Source organism: Cynocephalus volans, chromosome 8, assembly GCF_027409185.1.
Source record: "Cynocephalus volans isolate mCynVol1 chromosome 8, mCynVol1.pri, whole genome shotgun sequence".
Taxonomy (NCBI): domain Eukaryota; kingdom Metazoa; phylum Chordata; class Mammalia; order Dermoptera; family Cynocephalidae; genus Cynocephalus; species Cynocephalus volans.
Genome location: NC_084467.1, coordinates 80,142,220 through 80,162,337, shown reverse-complemented (window position 1 = coordinate 80,162,337; position 20,118 = coordinate 80,142,220). Strand labels below are relative to the sequence as shown.

General features: G+C 34.3%; 1 protein-coding gene across 1 annotated transcript in view; it reads left to right on the top strand.

Annotated features, from left to right (window-relative positions):
• The window catches only part of HFM1 (helicase for meiosis 1), an 85,822-nt gene extending 67,845 nt beyond the window's left edge, over positions 1 to 17,977 (top strand). Inside the window, 10 exon segments of the mRNA XM_063105302.1 lie at positions 2,161 to 2,241; positions 2,488 to 2,603; positions 4,510 to 4,589; positions 5,562 to 5,665; positions 12,293 to 12,309; positions 12,311 to 12,407; positions 13,795 to 13,885; positions 16,867 to 16,963; positions 17,053 to 17,204; positions 17,908 to 17,977. Of these exon segments, the coding sequence (XP_062961372.1) occupies positions 2,161 to 2,241; positions 2,488 to 2,603; positions 4,510 to 4,589; positions 5,562 to 5,665; positions 12,293 to 12,309; positions 12,311 to 12,407; positions 13,795 to 13,885; positions 16,867 to 16,963; positions 17,053 to 17,204; positions 17,908 to 17,977 (905 nt within the window).
• The last annotated feature ends 2,141 nt before the right edge of the window (positions 17,978 to 20,118 follow it).

The following is a 20,118-nucleotide window of genomic DNA, read 5'->3' as shown; positions in this document are numbered from 1 at the left end:
TGAAAGTTGATAGGCTTCTGATAGACAAGGAAGTGAGGGTCTTCTAAGATGAGAGGTAGTATCAAAGGTACAGTCATAGAAAGGCATGGGACTACTTGAAGAATGGCAGTTAGATGTTTTTGTGGATATAGGGTTAATATGGGAGCTAGAAAGGGAGGCTAGAATTAGATTGCGCAGGATCTTGAATATGGAATTACTTTTGTTGGCAGTAGGAAATAACTGACATTTCTAAGTGGGCAAATGATCTAATCAGAGTTGAACATTAGGAGTATGAATTAAGCAACAATGTACTGTATAGAATAAATTGTGGCTTGGAAGACTAGATTCAAAGAAACTAGTTAGTGAGAGGTAGTGAGATCACGACTTGGGGCAAAACTTCTCAAAACACCTTACAAATTTTAATGTCAACGCCTTTCAGCCAAAGACCACTAGGAACATACCTGTATTTGCAAAACTTAGGTTTATTTAATGTGCTGCAGCAAATGAGAGCACAACACCAGCAGAATTGTGGGTCATCTCAGGGAGTTGGGAGCAATTTATTATAGGATTTCAACGTATTGAGTGATTCCTTAGGAGAGTTTAGGGTGCTCTCAAAAAGATTTTGAAAATAGCAGTCATTTGTGTTAGCCAGAAGAGGGGGATGTTTCGTTATTTTTGTGGTTCTTTTATGCTCTTCTCTCTAGTTTCAGAAATAATTACATGACAGTCTTATCTCTGTCTTCTCCTGTGGCCTCACAATGGCCTTATCTGAATATTGTTTATATTCTCAAAGTTGTTTATGTTCAGTTGGGAACAATGTGGTTTAGCCTCAGTTTCCAGCTGCCTGGGATTGTTTTGTTTGTTCGTTTGTTACTTTATCAGTACCCAATACACTGATCTGTTCAACTCTCATAGCAACCTGCCGGTTGCCTCATACGGTGAGCAGCTTCATCCATTTACCCCAGGCTGCTACATTTACAAGTACTATCATTGTCTAGATGTGCCATGACTTGAAAAAGATTGGTTGAACAATGGCACTGAAAATGAAGAGTAAAGGACCAAGAAAGGTTGTAAAGGTTTTCAAAGCTCCCCACCCCATCTCCAAAATTTCTAGTTCACTTAAAATCTATGCTCCAGCAAAAATAGCTGATTTTGGTTCCTGCAATCTGTGGTTTTCTGCTTTTGGCTATTATGCCTTCTGCCTGGAATATCTTCCCCTGGTCCCCTTCTCATGTCCAGACCCTGTCTGTCCAAGGGCCAGATCAAATATCTATACCCACCCCCCAGGTTACTCTTGAAAGCTAATATCAAGAAAAAGCCTGCTTAAAATATAATAAATGAAGAATAAATTATATATTTGAATATATTAATTCTAGCTTAGGGGAATTTATTTCTAACACTTATTAAACATATGTGGTGTCCAATTTACTAACTGCTGTCAGTGGTGTTATCAAAATGACACAAGGTTTGCTTTTTTCTGGGTTCTTCAGGCTTAAGTGTAAAGCAACAGAAAAGTTTTAAAACTCCACCTTCATTCTTACCTCATTCAGGACAAAAGTTGCTGATATTCTGCCATATTTGGTTCTATTTATACCAGCAAAGTTGAGAAAAGCTTATAGGTGGCTGGGTGTTCCTTGTGAAAAGTTGGGGATAGGGTTAATAGTGGGGCAGGGATGAACTGTTATCAGAAATACCTTTTAAAAGGGCCAGCCCATGGCTCACTTGGGAGAGTGTGGTGTTGGTAGCACCAAGGCCACGGGTTTGGATCCCTATATAGGGATGGCCGTTTAGCTTACTTGGGAGAGCATGGTGCTGACAACACCAAGTCAAGGGTTTAGATCCCCTTACCAGTCATCTTTAAAAAAAAAAAAAAAAAAATTACATGCGTTGTTTTTTGGCAACTGCAAGACTGAGGAAATCCCAGCCCTCTGAGGACATTGGATCTCATTGTCCTCCTCATTGTTCTTCTTGGACTATCCTCCCCCACCTAAAAAAAAAACCCTCAATAAAATGATTTGACTCCCTCCAAAAAAGTTACATGGGTTAACATTTGAGGAACTGTGAAAATAATAATCTTTTTGTACTGTCTAAAAGAAAAGAGACTGGATAAAAATTAATTATATCAAATTCACAGTAATAGATGTAGTAACAAGTAGGTTTGTTTTTCTTACATTAATTTAGGAATGACTGCCTGCAAAAAACCTGGAATCCGAGAATGCAATCATCATTGTAAAAATAAACATACATGTGGACATGACTGCTGTGAGTTCCATAAAACAAGATTATTTCAGGCATTAAAAATTAAGGGTATTTGAAGAATAGTAATGACATCCTAACTATCTACATATGATATTTATATTATGCAACTTATAACTCTCAAATAATTTTCTTTCTTTTGTGGGCAACATGAAAAAAAGTAAATATTAGATGTGAAATTTTGAATAAATTTGACTTTATATGAACAATATGTAAAGTCTAACCTAGAGAATCTAAAATTTCCTTTCCTAGGTAAAGTTGGAGTTGCACAGAAGTCAGAAGTTAAAGGATCAACAATTTCTTCATATTTATCTGATTTAAGAAACAGGAATGCTGTTTCATCTCTTCCTCCAGTTAAACGTCCCAAGGTTAGTTTTAATGACATTTGTCCCTTTCTTCTGTAATTAAATGTATGTAAATATTCGTTGTTCTGTGTGTCAATTAGGTAGGTATTCACAGTATACTTTAGAATTACTTGTGGGCTTGACTAGGACTATGACCATTATTCATAATCCATCTATAAATGTACTTTTAGAACATAGTTATGTAGCCCATCCCTCATTAGCATTTTTTTTTTTTGTCCTTAACCAGAGAAGAGGGAAAAGGAGAAGGATATGTAGCTTGGCTTGGCTCAGCAACTTAAACTAGACCCTCTTGCCCTTTCCTGGCTCCATCTGTGCTGAACTGGGCTGGGAAGTCTGAATTTGATTTTCATTCTTGCGCCTAGATGAGTACTGAGCAAGAGCCTCCCTTCCAAGTGATGAAGAAATGAGAGTTCCTACTGGTTGATAGTCTAGTTATTAGCATTATCTTAAGCTTAAGTCATCATATTCTAGGAAAGCTCTTTTCTAGAGCTTTTATAAGAGTGAAGATTCTACGTCATAAGGCTGAAAGAAGGTGAATGTTGGCAAACAGGGAGAGGCATGAGGTTTGAAATGGCCACACCTTCTCAGAGATAATAGTTTTTTAGTAGCACAAGTTTTCCTCTTTCCCTCCCACTCTCCCTCCCTCCCTTCCTTCCTTCATTTCCTTTTTTTCTTCTGTATTCTTCCTTCTTTCCTTCCATATTCATGAAGCACCAAGAATAAGCCAAGGTGCTAATATACTCATATAGTAATAAATAAGATAGCTTTATTCCCAATCCACATAGAATTTATAGTTCATTGAAGAATACAAATAAGTAAACAGGCCTTTTCAATATAGTGTGATGAATGATTCTGTGTCAGAAGTATAAGATACTTGAGTTTAGATAGAAAGTGTACTCAATACTCATTCAATAGGCCAGGAAAGGATTCCTAATAAATGTGATTGAGACCCAAAGGATAAGCCAAGTATGGAGGAGTGGGCACCAGAATGGGGGTGGGGAGGGATAGAGAAATATTCCAGACATAGAGAATATGCAAAGGTCCAGAAGTGATAAAGAGAGATATCTAAAGGAAATGAATTACAAGTAGAGTAGAGAGAGATGAGGCTGAAGAGGTAAGTAGGAGCAAGATCATGCAGACCTTTTTGCCATTTTAAGGATTTAGACTTCATCCTGGAAGATGGGGAAGCCACTGAAGGATTTTGATCAGAGACATGATCAGAATTGCATTTTATAAAGTTCTCTCTGGCTGCAGTGTAGAGAAGGGATTAGAAGATGATAGAATAAGAACACAGAGACACATTAGGTGGTTTTTGCAATAATCTAAACAAAATGATGGCCTAGTCTAGGGTAATGGCAGCAGCAATGGACAGAAGTGGCTGGGTTTAAAATATTTTTCACAGGTAGAATCAACTACCTTGATACTTATGGTGAAGTAGAAGGAGTAGTCAAAAGTGATGCCTAGCTTTCTGTCTTGAGCACTGGGAGAAAAGTGGGCCTTATTAGGTAGGAACTATAGTGGAAAAGCAAGTTGAGTACAGATTGGGAAATACTGAATTTAGAAACCTGCAAGATATCTAGACAAAGATGTTGGATACAACTGTTTGAAAATCAGGAGAGAGAACCAAGCTAGAAATATAGATTTCAGAGTCATTCACATGTGGATGATAATTGAAGCCATGGGAGTAAATGAGATCTTTGAGAACCTGTAGAGTGAGAAGAGAAGGCCTAGTAAAGAACCATGAAGAATGCCAACATTTAAGAAGAAGGTCCTGAGGAGATCTGAGTTGTCCTAATTTATCAATTTTTTGACTTTATGCACCAGCAGGAATTTTGCTGTTTGGCTCACTTGTTAAAAGGTCTTGATGTGAAATTGATGGTTGAACTTGTATTTTTTTTTTCATTAATAGATACAGATGGATAAATCTCCAAGTGTGGACCTTAAAGAGTTTGGTTTTACTCGAAAACCTTCCCTTCCCAGTATATCAAGGTACAAATAGAATGTTAATATCGAAGGTAAAATATTTGTTGTAAACTCTTTCTCCAGATAACCACTTATTCAGGGAAAGGTGGTCCCTGGCTACCCTCAAATCATAGTAATCATTTACTTTCATAATGAGGCAATGACATCATGAGTTTCATTATCTTTCATATCCTAAATTTATTTGGAACTCTATGGTTATAGAATACTTTAAGTCATTAAATCATCTCTTTCCTAGGAAACTATCCATCCTGTGTGTCATCCCCTCAGTTTCTCTCTGCTTTCTAAACTAAGTAACAAGTATACTCTTAAAAGGGAAATAATTGGTGTGCAAAGTCTAACCTTTCCATTCAAGGGCTCATTTCATATTAATAATACCTCAGATATATAAATTACACTTTTGTGCATTATTTCTTTTGGCCTTAACAACAACCGGCTCATAAAATGAAGTCTTTTTATCCCATTTTATAGATGAAAAAAACCAAAGCTCCATTTCTAGTTAGTAAGCAGAAGTCCTTGGATGGTAACTCAGTGTTCTTTTCCTGTATCATGATGCCTAGAAAACAATAGTATATGTAATTTCCCTTCTAGATAAGGGTACTCTATGAATATATGCAGAGACAACACTTAATATATTTAACAACCAGTACAGAACAGGAACTGACCAATCAAAATAGATGACAGTACTACTACTAGAGATCCGAGCTTTTGTTATATAACTGAAAGTAGCATTAGCAATAGACTTTTAAAGGCTGTACACAGATAGCAAATATTTATTTGATGTATATAAAGATTACTAAGTATTGGTTGCTCTCATTAAATACCTGTTTTTATACTTTACTAAACAGGCTGGGTATAGTTTATAATAGAAGTGTTGAGTAGAGAAGCCATATTTTTTTTTCATTTATACGAAGAAGTAGTTTTCAAAGCCAGATTAATTTTAATATTTTCTTTAACATTTTTATGGCTTTCTTTATAAAGGCTAGAATATTTAAACATACCTGAATTGCCTGTAAAGGAGCAGTGGCAACAGCATGAAATATGTGGAAAAGTTCAACAAGAACCATCTGAATATCAAGGTAAAGGTAAATTACCATGGATATTGACTCGAGAAGAAATATGCTTTATCATTACTTTGGATTGACAAGTAATGTTATTGAAAAACCAGCATCTGAAATTATTATTATTAATGTGGCAACATTTTTCTCTTGGGTTATTAAGCCAATTTTGAATTCTTGGGTCTGTTATTCCATATGGTCTTGCTATGTCATAGATTTTTTTCTTTAAAAATCTCTTCTTATATAGTGTTGACTATTTTAATTTAAAGATAATATGAGGAACAAATGAGAAAATAAGGAATCCTTGGGTATACAGAGTAATGAAATGCTGAATATTACTCTCATACATTTTTAGAATTATTTAAAATAACTTTATGTTTATAAAATTAGTCTAATTTTACAAAATAGCTTCATGACCTTGGGAAAATTATTTAACCTCTTTGGGCCTTAGTCTTTCTTTAAAACAAGGGATTGAATTGGGTAACTTTTAATATCTCTCCAGTTCTTAAACTGGAGAGATTTAAAATTCTTAAAATTTCTATGATAGTATGAGAATAAAACCTAGATTGTGGGGTATAACTGGTGAGTAATCTAGACTTGCTTTTTATCTGTTTCTGTCATTAAATTAATGAGATAATGCGTTTAATCCTTCAACACTGTGCCTGGTTTATCATTACTTGGGATACTGCCATTAATAGCATCATTTCCCTGGATAATGCTATTAAAAGTCTCTTAAAATGTGAGAAAAAATCCTCGCCATTGAGTTGTTTGTTCAAATGGCTGTAAGTAGAAGTGGTAAGCTTGAGGTTTTATGAAAATAATTTCATGTGTTTGGCATTAGCTTCTGTTGCCACTCGTTTTTAGTACTGTCACTTTATGCTTCCTCTGGTCATAATGTAAGATCATAGGGAGGCAAGGACTGGAGTTCTTAGGACACTATGCAGCCATTAGGCCCAAAATGAGATCCAAAAAAGTCTTCTATTCTCACCTGGAGAATCACAGCATTTGTCCAACTTGTTCAAAGTCTGAATATCATTATAAAGTGGATAGGAGGTATAAAATTATCAATGTTCTTATTTTTATCTCCCTTTAACCTATAGCCCTCTAACTTATTCCTTCCTTATTCTACTGCTCTATTCCTTGCCCTTCTCCATACTAGAGTTTTTCCTTCCATCTGCTTAATTTTGTGTTATATTTAGTTTTCCCACTTTCATTTCTTTCTCACCCACTATTCCAAATCCAATTTATAATATGATATGAAAGTCCCATCTAGAAATTTTAAACTCCAATAATACCTGTATTCCTTTTTTACTGAGTGGGCAACTTTATTTATTTATTTTTAATTTTTTTAAAGAAGGAGCTGTATAGTATAGTAGCTTACAGGATCTGGAATCAGTCTGCCTAGGTCTAGAGGTCCTAGCTCTGCCATTTATTGTAACCTTTCATAGTACTTAACCACTTTGTCTCAATTCCCTCATCTGGTTATATTTTAAGGATTTTAGGATTAAATGAGATGATGTATGTAAATCTCTTAGCATAGTATCTGGTACTATGAGTAGTAGTAGTTGGGTATATTTATTATATTTTTCACACATTCTCTTTGGTGGCAAAACATGCTTTAAATGTATTCAAATACTGCTTTTGAGAATGTTTTAAGGAAAGCATGGCAATTTTTATCATTTGTGTTCTAGTTTCAAGAAGGAAAGAATAAAAAATATCAGAAATTATATGAGAAAGTATGTTGAATCATAAAATTTAAATTGAAAGGGACCTTTGTGCAATTTCTCATTTTATAGAGAAAGAAGCCAAGACACCTAGAGATTAAATGACTTGTCCAAAATCATATATCTAATTAATGGCAGGGCCAGAAATAGATTTCGTATCTCTTGATTCCCAGTTCAATGCCATTTCTATAAAATTAAATTGACTTTTAGTTATCAATAGAGAATTTAAAATGGAACTTATAGTATATGAACTCTTTCAACTTTCTACTTCCCTGCCTTGACTATATATTTCTTTATCTCTGCACCCATCTTTAATCTTCTATTTGTCTAAAAAGAAATACTTTTTCTTCTATTCTAGGCTTATCTCTCTACCTGTAACCTTAATTCTATCTAATTCTCACTTCCTGGGACTTTAGGAGACCAATCCTCTCCTCACCACCATATTTTCATTCTCTCTTCTCTATTGTCTCTTTCCCTTCAGCATATAAATATGCTCCAGCCTCTTCCTTCTTTAGCTCCATGTCTCCATCTAGCTAGTCATGATCTTTTTGATTTTAAGTGATAAAAATTCTACTCAAATTGACTTAAGCACAAAAAAAGGTAACCAATTACTCATGTAAACTGAAAAGTATGGACATCCATCTGGCTTTAATCTTGGCTAGATCCAGCCACTCAAATGATCTCATCATGCCTTTGGCTTTCTCCTAATCTTTTAGTTATACCTAAAAGATTGCTAATTGGCTTTGTTTTTTAAACAGGCTTTCTTTCAAGGCGGATATCCCTAACTTACATATTCCCAGTTTAGCAGCCTCAGTAGAAAAGATAGGCTTCCCTGTTAGCTTTGGCAGACCAGAGTTTATGCTAACTGTCCTCATTTGAGTCATGTGTTCATCCCTTGATCAATCCCTATAGCCTGGGACCCAAGGAAGGCAGAGTATCATGAATGATGGCCTTACCAAGATCACATGGAATGGTGCAGGCAGTTCCCTCAAAGGAAAAGAGGAATACTCCTATTAAAAGAAGGGAAAGCATGCCAGGCAGACAAGAACAAAAATTCTAGAAAGAGCAATTTACACTCAGTATGTTCACATCCTTACATCCTAGTCACTCTTCATTCATTAAAATTTGGGTTCTCTCTCCATTGTTCCTTTGAAATTGCTTTTGTTCAGGCCATTTAGTGATCTGCTAAGTGTTGAATTCAGTGAACTTGTTTCAACTTTTATTCTCTTGACCTCTGCAGCATTTGACACTTCTGGTCTTAACTTCCTTTTGGAAATCTCTCCTTTGGTTTCAATTAAACCATTTCTATTGGTTCTCCTGCTACTTCTCAGATTGTTTGTGCTTCTCTTCCTGCTGATGTTGTATAAGGATTCTTTTTGGTTTTTTTGCTGCTTTATTCTTCTTCCTTTAAAAACTTTTTAAATTTATTTTTTTATTGAAAAGTAATTGATTATACATATTTGTGGGCTACAGAGTTGAATATCAATACCTGTGTACAATGTGTGATAGTCAAAGCTAGATAATTAGCATATTCATCATTACAGAACATAATCATTTCTTTGTGTTGAGGATATTCAATTTCCTCTCTTCTAGCTATTTGATAGCATACTGTAAATCAATGTTAGTAATAGATGCCTAGCTCAACTATATATACATCAATAGAACTTATTTTTCCTAACTAGCTGTTTTGTGTCCATTAACCAATTTCTCAGTATTCCCCCTTCCTCTCCCCCTTTCCCACCTCTAGTAGCCAGTTATGTTCTCTCCTAAAAGTTCATGTGTTCTTTCTTTCTTTCTTTCTTTCTTTCTTTCTTTCTTTCTTTCTTTCTTTCTTTCTTTCTTTCTTTCTTTCTTTCTTTCTTTCTTTCTTTCTTTCTTTCTTTCTTTCTTTCTTTCTTTCTTCCTTCCTTTCTTTCTTCCTTTCTTTCTTCCTTTCTTTCTTCCTTTCTTTCTTCCTTTCTTTCTTCCTTTCTTCCTTTCTTTCTTCTTCTTTCTTTCTTTCTTTCTTTCTTTCTTTCTTTCTTTCTTTCTTTCTTTCTTTCTTTCTTTCTCTCTTTCTTTCTTTCTCTCTTTCTTTCTTTCTCTCTCTCTTCTTTCTTTTTTCTCTCTCTCTTTCTCACTTTAAAAACTTTTCCTAGACAATATTGCCCAAGCCCATGTCTTCGATCACTAATTATATTGTGATGATTTCTAAATCTGTATCTCCCATCTAGATCTTTCTAACTACAAATTCACCTATCTAATTACCTTCCTGGACATATCCACCTAAAAGTTAACATGTTCATATCTGAACTCTTTCTATCTTCTAGATACCTCAGACTGTTCCTTTTCACTTAGCTCAGCGAATGAACCCTCTTTCTAAGCTGCTAAAGGCAAAAAAAAAAAAAAAAAAAAAAATCCTAAGTACCTCATCTCATATGTAATTAATCACCAAATCCTAATTATTTTGCCTCCTACACATCTCTCGTATCTGTTCTTCCCTCTATTCTTTCTGTTGGTACTCTAGCTTAAGTATTCATTGTCTCTCATTTATTTTTTTTTTCGTTTTTTTGGTTTTGCCAGCTGGCCAGTACCAGGATCTGAACCCTTGACCTTGTCGTTGTCAACACCATGCCATACCCAAGCCAGCTAACTGTCTAGCCCTTGTCTCTCATTTATTGCAATAACTTTCTTACTTTTCCCTCTGCTTCAGTCTCATCCTCAAATCCATAACTATTCTGAGTGATCTAACAGCCATATCTGATAATGTAAACCTTTTGCTAAAACATCTTCAATAGTTATCCTTTGCCTATAAGAAAAAAGAATCTCCTTAACATGGCAAATGAATTTCAACGTGATCTGGAGCTTAACTGCCTGTGCAGCCTCAATGGGCCCAGCATTCTCTTTCTACTTTATGCTCCAGAAATCCTGAAAACTTACAGTTCCCCCAATTTTTTCTGGTCTCTCATACTGCTGTGTCTTGTACATGCTATTCTCCCTTCGTGGAATATCTTGCCTTTCCTTCTTGCTTTCTTTACAACCACAGCTCTATCAAGCTCAATTTCCTACTATTTCTTCCTACGTTACCACCTTAGGGTGTCTGACTCCCTTTGCAGTTTTAGGTCCTCTTTCCTCTGCAATTCCATTGCACTTTGTACCTACTTCCATTTTTAGTGCATATCATATTTTGTGTGTGTGTGTATCAATGTACAAAAGTAGAATAATGTGAATTATATTTGTAGGTACAGTTGAAGGATAAAGTAGGATTTGGATAGTTGAAGAAGAGGATAGAAGATATATAAAATGAAGGAAACTCAGGGATGTACTAAAGCAATCTCACACTGGCTTATGACAGATGATTGTTAAATTTTCAGGAATCTTTCAGCCACTAATACAATTTTAATTATATAAACTTTAAATTAAATAAATTATGTTAAAAACAAAGGCAAAAAATGCTCAAAACTCATCACTTTCTAATTATTCTACTACAATGTATTATTATCTGTGTTCTTAAGGTTATTTATCCATATGGTGGAAATACTAAATAATGGGTGCTACTGTACATTTCATCCCACCTTCTCACTCAGTGATGTCACATTAATAGCTTGAGATTAGTTATGGTGGGAGTATTTATACCATGGGAATTAGCAAACACCACCAATCAGGGTTTGATTTATTATTTTATTTATTGTTTAGACTTAAGAAAGTGATGGATAAAATGTCAGTGGTATAGATTAATTTTAACAGTGTGCTGTGTCTGTTGCCATTACATTGTGAATGACACAAAAAATTGAGGGAATATTCTTTTAGTATTTGAAAACTAGTATCTAATTCAGTAAAGACATTGCTTAAGTCTATGATGAATGAGTGAAGTTCAAACATACGTCTTTGTTGTTTTAGTTTCATCTTACTTGTTAAAGTCAGCAAAAATATTAAATGACATTCATGTGAGAACTACACTTATTTATCAGTTGTAACCATAGGTTGACTACAGATAGAAGAGTGGCAAAACTTAATGAAAACATTAGGTGAGAATCAATTAGATATATGGGATTTACAGTTAAGCAAGCTGTATTGTTGTATATTTTATTATTATTTGTAAATTGTGTGCTACACATTGTTTACATTAGTAAAGTTATAGTAAACATGTATGTATACATATGCATGCATTTTTTGGAGAGGCTGTTATTAAATATTTATTAGTACACTACTATGTGAAAACTGTACAAGTAAAGGCATTTAGTCCCCATAACAATCTTTTGAGGTAGGTACTGTTATTATTTCCATTTTGCAGAGGAGAAAACTAGGCTAAGGAGTTTGAATTACTAGTCTAAGATCATATAACTAATAAATGAGAGAAGTAGAATTTTCACCCAGGTAGTTTGGCTCTAAACCCAGGCTAACAACAATGAATAACACTGAGAATTTTTTAGTAGGATAAAAATAATATATTTGGGACAAATGTATTTCATAACAATACTCAAAATTAACTTGTAGGGAGAAGAGCTGGAGGATGAAGACCATTTTAGAAACTATTGTAATCCATTCTTGAAATAGAGTTATTCTCATATGAGAATTAAGTGGAAGAATTAATTGTCTAAAAAAGTCTACTGAAAATTAATTTAGTGCAACTATCAGTATATGTAATACAGTAAATAAAATTGACTAAACAAAGTATCCAGCAATTCTTGACACAATGCTTTTGAAAACTACCACTCAAGAACTCTGTTTAGTAGTTTGAGAGATGTATTTGATATATCAACAGATAATGATGCTAGTGGTTAAATGTACCTATACTCTTTTATACATACACATGACAGATTTTTCTAGATGGAATTGTCCTACAACTTCAAATGAGAAAGCCCTCCAAACAGTGCTGTTCAACAGAAATCTTCATGTATCCAGAAACCAAAATTTGACAGATGCAGATAAAAGCAGCCCTTCATTTCAGAAGTTTTGAATGTGAACTTTTGAATTGGGAAATGAAATTTGGGATGATTTTGATGATGAAAGCTTAATAGAAGTTACTGACTTTTCGACTGATACTGAGAAGACAAAAACATCAGGTAAAATTGTATTTTAGCCAGAAATAATTTCTTTAGAAATTCTTTGAATATTTTTCATTTCAGCTCCTGGTACTAATTTTCTTTGCCTTTTTTTGTGTGCTTGTTTAATTAGATTTGGTTTGTTAAGATCATAATTTTTAGCAAAACTGAAAATGTGACCCTTCCACAAAGAGCATTTTCCACCTTAAGGACAGAGGTCAGGATTATTCCATGATGATGATAGAGCAAATGAGCTCTTTCTATTCTCTTGCTTCTCTCTCTTGTTAAAGACCCTGTTCAAATTCAAATTGTTTATTGAATTTTCCCGCATAAAACAGAGTATCCTGCTCTCCATTCTAAGATTATACTTGGTCTGTTAATATTTGTGGAGGACAAAAATACTGCATTTTAAAAAGTATTCATCTGCGTGCAAAGAAAATAAAATAACCTTTATTTCTAATAAAGTTGAAATACTTTCTTTTCAGGTATAAATAAATAAATAAGGAAGGATTAGTTCCTCCTGTATTGGGAATTATATTTAAGTCATATACAATCCCAAAATAGTAGGACTTAGTTCTTTGAGTTACAGGTGAATTTACTCTATCTCACTAAAACAGAGAATTGAAAATTTGGGTAAGTGTATGACAAGATAGCAAATGGGGATACTCTCTCCCATGAGGGCTAACAGAAAAAAATCAGTCCCTCAGACTTCTCAGCACACACTCCTGTTCCCACAATATAGTTGCCTCTTAATACTCTCTCTCTTTTTTTTAATCTTTAAAGGGAAGCAATTAGAATTTAAAATATTATTGTTTCAGAGCACTAAGAATTACCTTCCAGAAAGAACAGGATTTGACCACCTTCACAAAATAGGCCAGGAAAGTATCCATGATATGTGGTCATTAGGCACAGTTTTCTATATCACTGGACAACTGCCAATTCCTACCTCAAGATCAAATGTCATCGTGTACAGCAAGTTAATAGGCAATGTGTACTGATCCATTGAAGTAACCTATGAGGGCATAGCTTTGTCACTTGGAAAATCAGTCTCAATAAATGCCATTTTCCCCTATGCATAGGCCACTTTAAATAATTACATGCAGACCATTGAAAATATTGAATGAAGTTTTACTTGATTATTTGGAGGAATTAAAAAGTATATAAGTAATGGTGGATTGAAGACCTTTTAACGTAGTGACTAATAAACTAACCTATGTGTTTTGAATTTTACTTCCTTAGCTTTGTGCCCTTATTTCTCTATGCAAATCAAATTTGGTTATTGAGAAGAATTATTCATTTCTTCCTTAACTAGATCATATCTGTTGGAGAGAGCCCTTATAGAACTTGTGAAAAGCTTTCTTCAGCTATTTTCTGGCATTTTATTTCAAAATGTTATCTCTTTACATAGGATTTGGAAATACTTTGAGTTCAAATACCAGGGGAAGTAAATTACCCCTCCAAGAGTCAAAAAGCAAATTCCAAACAGAAATGTCAAACAGGTAAGTTTTAGAACTTTGATTTATAATACTTATGACTTTATATCCTTTTGACACATAATTGGAACTGGGAATCAAGTCATTAGATGTCGGAGAGGCTATAGGGTATTAGCCACCCTAAACTCTTTTAATCTTAGAGGTATATTTCTCAAAGTGCTGTTGTCAAGCCACCTGCATCAAAATCACCTACAGGTGCATATTAAAAATGCATATTCCTGGCCCCCATATTAAACTTACTGAATCATGGTCTCTGGGACCAGAAATATTCATTTTTATAAAACTTGAAAACTGACTAGTGGTTTGACAAGTAGAAAGGAGGTGGATAGGCATTCCAGGTATAAAGAAGCATCTGTAAAGGGATAAGGCTTGATAAGGTATCCCATGCTCAAGAATCAGTAAAGTGTGGTATGTATATGTGGCCTTAGCATTAAGGCTGAGATTGCCATGGTCTGATTTTAAGGTCCTTGAATGTCATGCTTAGACACATGTACTGTATCTAGTAGGTCAGGGTCATAAACTCAACTGCCTTTAGGATTTGGGGGGCCAAGGCCAACTGTAGAGTGTCCCATCTAAAGGCAACAATCACTACTCAGCATCAAACAGTCATTGCTATGCAGGAAAGGTGAGTCTAGTGTTGTTAACTACTCTGATTCTTCACGCAAAGCTAAGAATCTGAAATTTTATGTATCTCATGATTTTTAAATTTTGACAGCTAATTCAAAAAAATGTGATATACTCTGCAGCATCCCCTCTCCAAATAATAAAAATAATGATGATGATGATGATGTCGTCTGTAGGCCACATGTAGCCTAGGGGCCTCTAGTTTTTGACCTCCATGGTATGCATTGAGGAGCCATCAAAGATATTTAAGCACAGGGAAAGCAATTTGTTCAGGAAAAAATCATTCTAGCGGAAATATGTGGAGTGAATTATAGAAGGTGGGACCACCGGAGGTATGGTGGTCAATGAGAAGGGTAAACTGTGATGAGGCCTAAACTGGGACAGAGATGATAAAAACAGAGAGGTAGGGTTGGAGTTTAAAACATTTTAGAGATAAAGCAGATTCAATTTGGCAGTTGATAGGATATTATAGTTGAAGAGGAAAGAATAAATGGCAACTGGGTAGATGGAGATGTTATCTGAGGATATAGGAAATATTAGAGATTTGGAAAGGAAAACAATAATATTAGAAATATTCAATTTGAAGTACCTTTGCAGAAATGTAAAATGCATTTGGAAATATTGGGCTTGATTAGAAATCAGGGGAGAGAAATTGTAGCCAAAGCTAAAATGTTTCCAAACAGGAGAAATACTGACAGCTTTTTATTCAGGGTCCAATCCTCTAATTAAGGATTATTTATTTCTCTGCTTTAAAAAATATTAAATTTGTGATATCTTTTGGAATTTTTGCTATGATTTAGTCATTTTACTAATCATTGGTATCAGCATCACAGAATCATAGATTTCAGAGAATTCCAGAGCTAAGGGGACTTAAATTGTCATTTAGTCTCCACACCACTGGATCCTTGAATCACCACCATTCAACATCACTGGCAAGTAATCACGCCATCTCTACCAAGACTTCTCCGGTGACCAGGAGCTCATTCACTCCAAAAATGCTTCTTCTGTGTTTGAATCTCTCAGACTATTCAATAGCTTTATTATATCTGCCTAAAATTTGTCTTTTCATTACTTCCATTCATTTGTTCTAACTCTGAGTTATGCAGAATAAACAATATAAGCCTCAAAGTGCAAAAAAATTGTGTAGAGAAGCAAAAAAATAAGTCAAAAGTAGGAAGATAAAGCACATGAACAACTTTTTGCACACCTTTGAAAAACTGCAAATAATTTTGAGAGAATTTGGAAGTGACTAACAGAAGATAAGTTGGTTTAAAAATGGATCTTAATAAGAAGCCTCTGAGAAACTGATTTCAGGACCAGTTTCTGGAGGACCCAAGAATCTGGGATGGAAAGGAGACTTGCTTTTCCTTTTACACTCTTTTTACTATTTTATTGCCTAGGCACATATATGTAATATTTGTTAATCAAGTACAAAAAGATCCAATACTATCAGTATATGTGATTCTCCCGTACTCCCACCCACTGCTCATTGCTCCTTGCATGGCTGTTACATTTTAGCCTTTAAGTGTTAGCTTAAATTGTCACCTCCTCAGAGATGCACTGGTGACTGTCTTTTAAAAATGGGTTTAAGACTCCACATTGTTATTTCCTATGATATTACCCAGTTCATTTCCTTTATATAACTTCAGGATCTGTAATTATGTGTATATTTATTTTTATTCATTGTCTGCTCCTCCACTAGACGATAACTCCCTGAGGGTTTGTTTACCATTTTATATCCAGCTTCTAGTACAATATCTGGCATATGGTAGTGAATAATAAATGTATTTTAATGAATGAATTTAATGCAGGAAATTAAGGGTGAATTCTAGCAAATACCTAGAGATAAGCAAATAACTAGAGATGTCTATCTACAGTGAGACCAGAATAGGGAAAGGAGATTAACAGTTAAGAAAGTGGAATTTAGAAAAGATTCACAGACATATAGGTGATGGACAATTAAGCATAAGACTATTTTATTTTATTTATTTATTTTTGGTGGCTGGCTGGTACAGGGATCTGAATGAACCCTTAACCTTGGTGTTATAACACTGCACTCTAACCAACTAAGCTAACTAGCCAGCCGAGACTCAATTTTAAAGAAAATTGTTGAATAATTATTTTGTAGTCCCTTAAAAACAGTATTCTTACCTAATTTGGAATATATAACTTGTGATTTGTTCTAAAGGAAAGGAAATATACGAAGTTCTCCGTGAGTATAAGAAATATAGCATCAATTCTTTGTGTGTGATAAATATGATAAACTTTAATCGTGTTACCAAAAGTACAACTATTGAACCAAATTAGAATGGTTCATTTTTCTTCTTTGCCATATTTTACAAACAATTAATTTTAATTTTCAGTTTTGTTTCATCACATGAGAAGCCAGATTCTGGTATGTCCAAGTTCGGTGCATCCTCCATGACAAAATTACTTCAACAAGCTGGAAATGCAAATATTGTAAGAAGAAACACTTCTTTGCTTTTCTTTTAAATTTTGCTCCAATGCTTTAACTTTCAATAATTGCTATTTTTTACCTCAAAATATAGGTCCATTTACAAGGAAAAAAACAGCAAAGTCTATCGCCAGTAATTGAGAAAATACACTTTACTCACTGTGAAAAAATATCAAATTCTTTAAATTTTAAGAAAGTGGATTTTTTTATTAGTGACAGTGAATATAAAAATGAAATTGACTTCAGGTAAGAACCCTTTAAAGACATACCAAGATTATATCAATAAAAACTTTTTACAAAGAAATTAAGCATTTATTTTTCCTGGCTTCGTTTTAAAGATCAGAACCTAAATATTTTATTTACTAAAGACATTGGCATTTTGGACCCCTGATGAGCTAAGCTCTTAAGATATTCAAACATCAAATGTCTCAGTTTTTGAAAACCTATTTTTGACACTATTAATTAAAACATTATATTGAGTTGATAAACTTATTTTAACTGATTTGAATACAATATGTTAATTGTATAAAGTGTAAAGTCACTGGAGAAATCCAAATGAGACCAGCTAATTTTTCAAAGTTTAAATTGTATTTTAGTCAAACAGGTTCAATGAAAAAGTTAAATTAAAACTAATCAGTGTCTCAACTGCTGGTCATTTTAGAAAGGGAAACTCTGTAGCAGTTTCTCTCTCATTCTTGAAGGGTCACACTCTTATTAAATGACATTACTTTCCAATATGTTTAAAGAAATACCTAAGAGACTTAGTTCCTACCTTTTACAGTTCACCAAGTCTTATTTTCCCCCATAGACTTCCTAAAAATTCATTTGCTATGTTAACCTCATAGCAATCTTCAAGTTTATCTATGTTGTCTTTAGTATTACATTATTGTGTATTTTTAAATAGATGGTGCTACAAAAATAGTTATTTTTACATTTGTTTTGCCCCCAGTAGGTATAATCCTGATGATGAAGCTGATGAAATAAAGTCTTTTCGGGAAATATTTGATGGTATCTTCTGAAACAAACAAACAAACAAAAATACTTCTTATATTAATAAGACAAAGTATAAAGACACCTAATCATAAAATGTTTTTTATTTTAAAAAATAGTTCATAATTGTTAGACACTTGTTGTTTTCTCTTGAATTTGATTAGTTTTGTTGACTTTTTGCAACAAAATATATGGACTGATTTATTTTCTATTATATTCTAATTTCTTGAGAAGCGCTTTTACAGTGGCTTTGTTTCAATAAACTGATAATTAAGTTTCACTTAGAAATTATTTGGTTATTTTTTTTTTTATTTTTTTATTTTTTTATTTTATTTAATTAATTTATTTATTTATTTTTTTAAATTTTATTTTGTCGATATACATTGTAGCTGATTATTGCTCCCCATCACCAAAACCTCCCTCCCTTCTCCCTCCCCCCCTCCCCCCCAACAATGTCCTTTCTGTTTGCTTGTTGTATCAACTTCAAATAATTGTGGTTGTTATATCTTCTCCCCCCCCCCCCCCCGGTTTGTGTGTGTGTGTGTGTATGTGTGTGTGTGAATTTATATATTAATTTTTAGCTCCCTCCAATAAGTGAGAACATGTGGTATTTCTCTTTCTGTGCCTGACTTGTTTCACTTAATATAATTCTCTCAAGGTCCATCCATGTTGTTGCAAATGGCAGTATTTCATTCGTTTTTATAGCTGAGTAGTATTCCATTGTGTAGATGTACCACATTTTCCGTATCCACTCATCTGATGATGGGCATTTGGGCTGGTTCCAACTCTTGGCTATTGTAAAGAGTGCTGCGATGAACATTGGGGAACAGGTATACCTTCGACTTGATGATTTCCATTCCTCTGGGTATATTCCCAACAGTGGGATGGCTGGGTCGTATGGTAGATCTATTTGCAATTGTTTAAGGAACCTCCATACCATTTTCCATAGAGGCTGCACCATTTTGCAGTCCCACCAACAATGTATGAGAGTTCCTTTTTCTCCGCAGCCTCGCCAGCATTTATCGTTCAGAGTCTTTTGGATTTTAGCCATCCTAACTGGGGTTAGATGGTATCTCAATGTGGTTTTGATTTGCATTTCCCGGATGTTGAGTGATGTTGAGCATTTTTTCATATGTCTGTTGGCCATTTGGATATCTTCCTTAGAGAAATGCCTACTTAGCTCTTTTGTCCATTTTTTAATTGGGTTGCTTGTTTTCTTCTTGTAAAGTTGTTTGAGTTCCTTATATATTCTGGATATTAATCCTTTGTCAGATGTATATTTTGCAAATATTTTCTCCCACTCTGTTGGTTGCCTTTTAACTCTTTTAATTGTTTCTTTTGCTGTGCAGAAGCTTTTTAGTTTGATATAATCCCATTTGTTTATTTTTCCTTTGGTTGCCCGTGCTTTTGGGGTCGTATTCATGAAGTCTGTGCCCAGTCCTATTTCCTGAAGTGTTTCTCCTATGTTTTCTTTAAGAAGTTTTATTGTTTCAGGGTGTATATTTAAATCCTTAATCCATTTTGAGTTGATTTTAGTATACGGTGAGAGGTATGGATCTAGTTTCATTCTCCTGCATATCGATATCCAGTTATCCCAGCACCACTTGCTGAAGAGGCAGTCCCTTCCCCAGTGAATAGGCTTGGTGCCTTTGTCAAAGATCAGATGGCAGTAATTGTGTGGGTTGATTTCTGGATTCTCTATTCTATTCCATTGGTCAGTGTGTCTGTTTTTATGCCAGTACCATACTGTTTTGGTTATTATAGCTTTGTAATATAGCTTAAAGTCAGGTAGTGTTATGCCTCCAGCTTTATTTTTTTTGCTGAGCATTGCTTTGGCTATTCGTGGTCTTTTATTGTTCCATATAAATGTCTGAATAGTTTTTTCCATTTCTGAGAAAAATGTCTTTGGAATTTTGATGGGGATTGCATTGAATTTGTATATCACTTTGGGTAGTATGGACATTTTCACTATGTTGATTCTTCCAATCCAAGAGCATGGGATATCTTTCCATCTTCTTGTATCCTCTCTAATTTCTCTCAGCAGTGGTTTGTAGTTCTCATTATAGAGATTTTTCACCTCCTTGGTTAACTCAATTCCTAAGTATTTTATTTTTTTGGTGGCTATTGTAAATGGGCAGGCTTTCTTGATTTCTCTTTCTGCATGTTCACT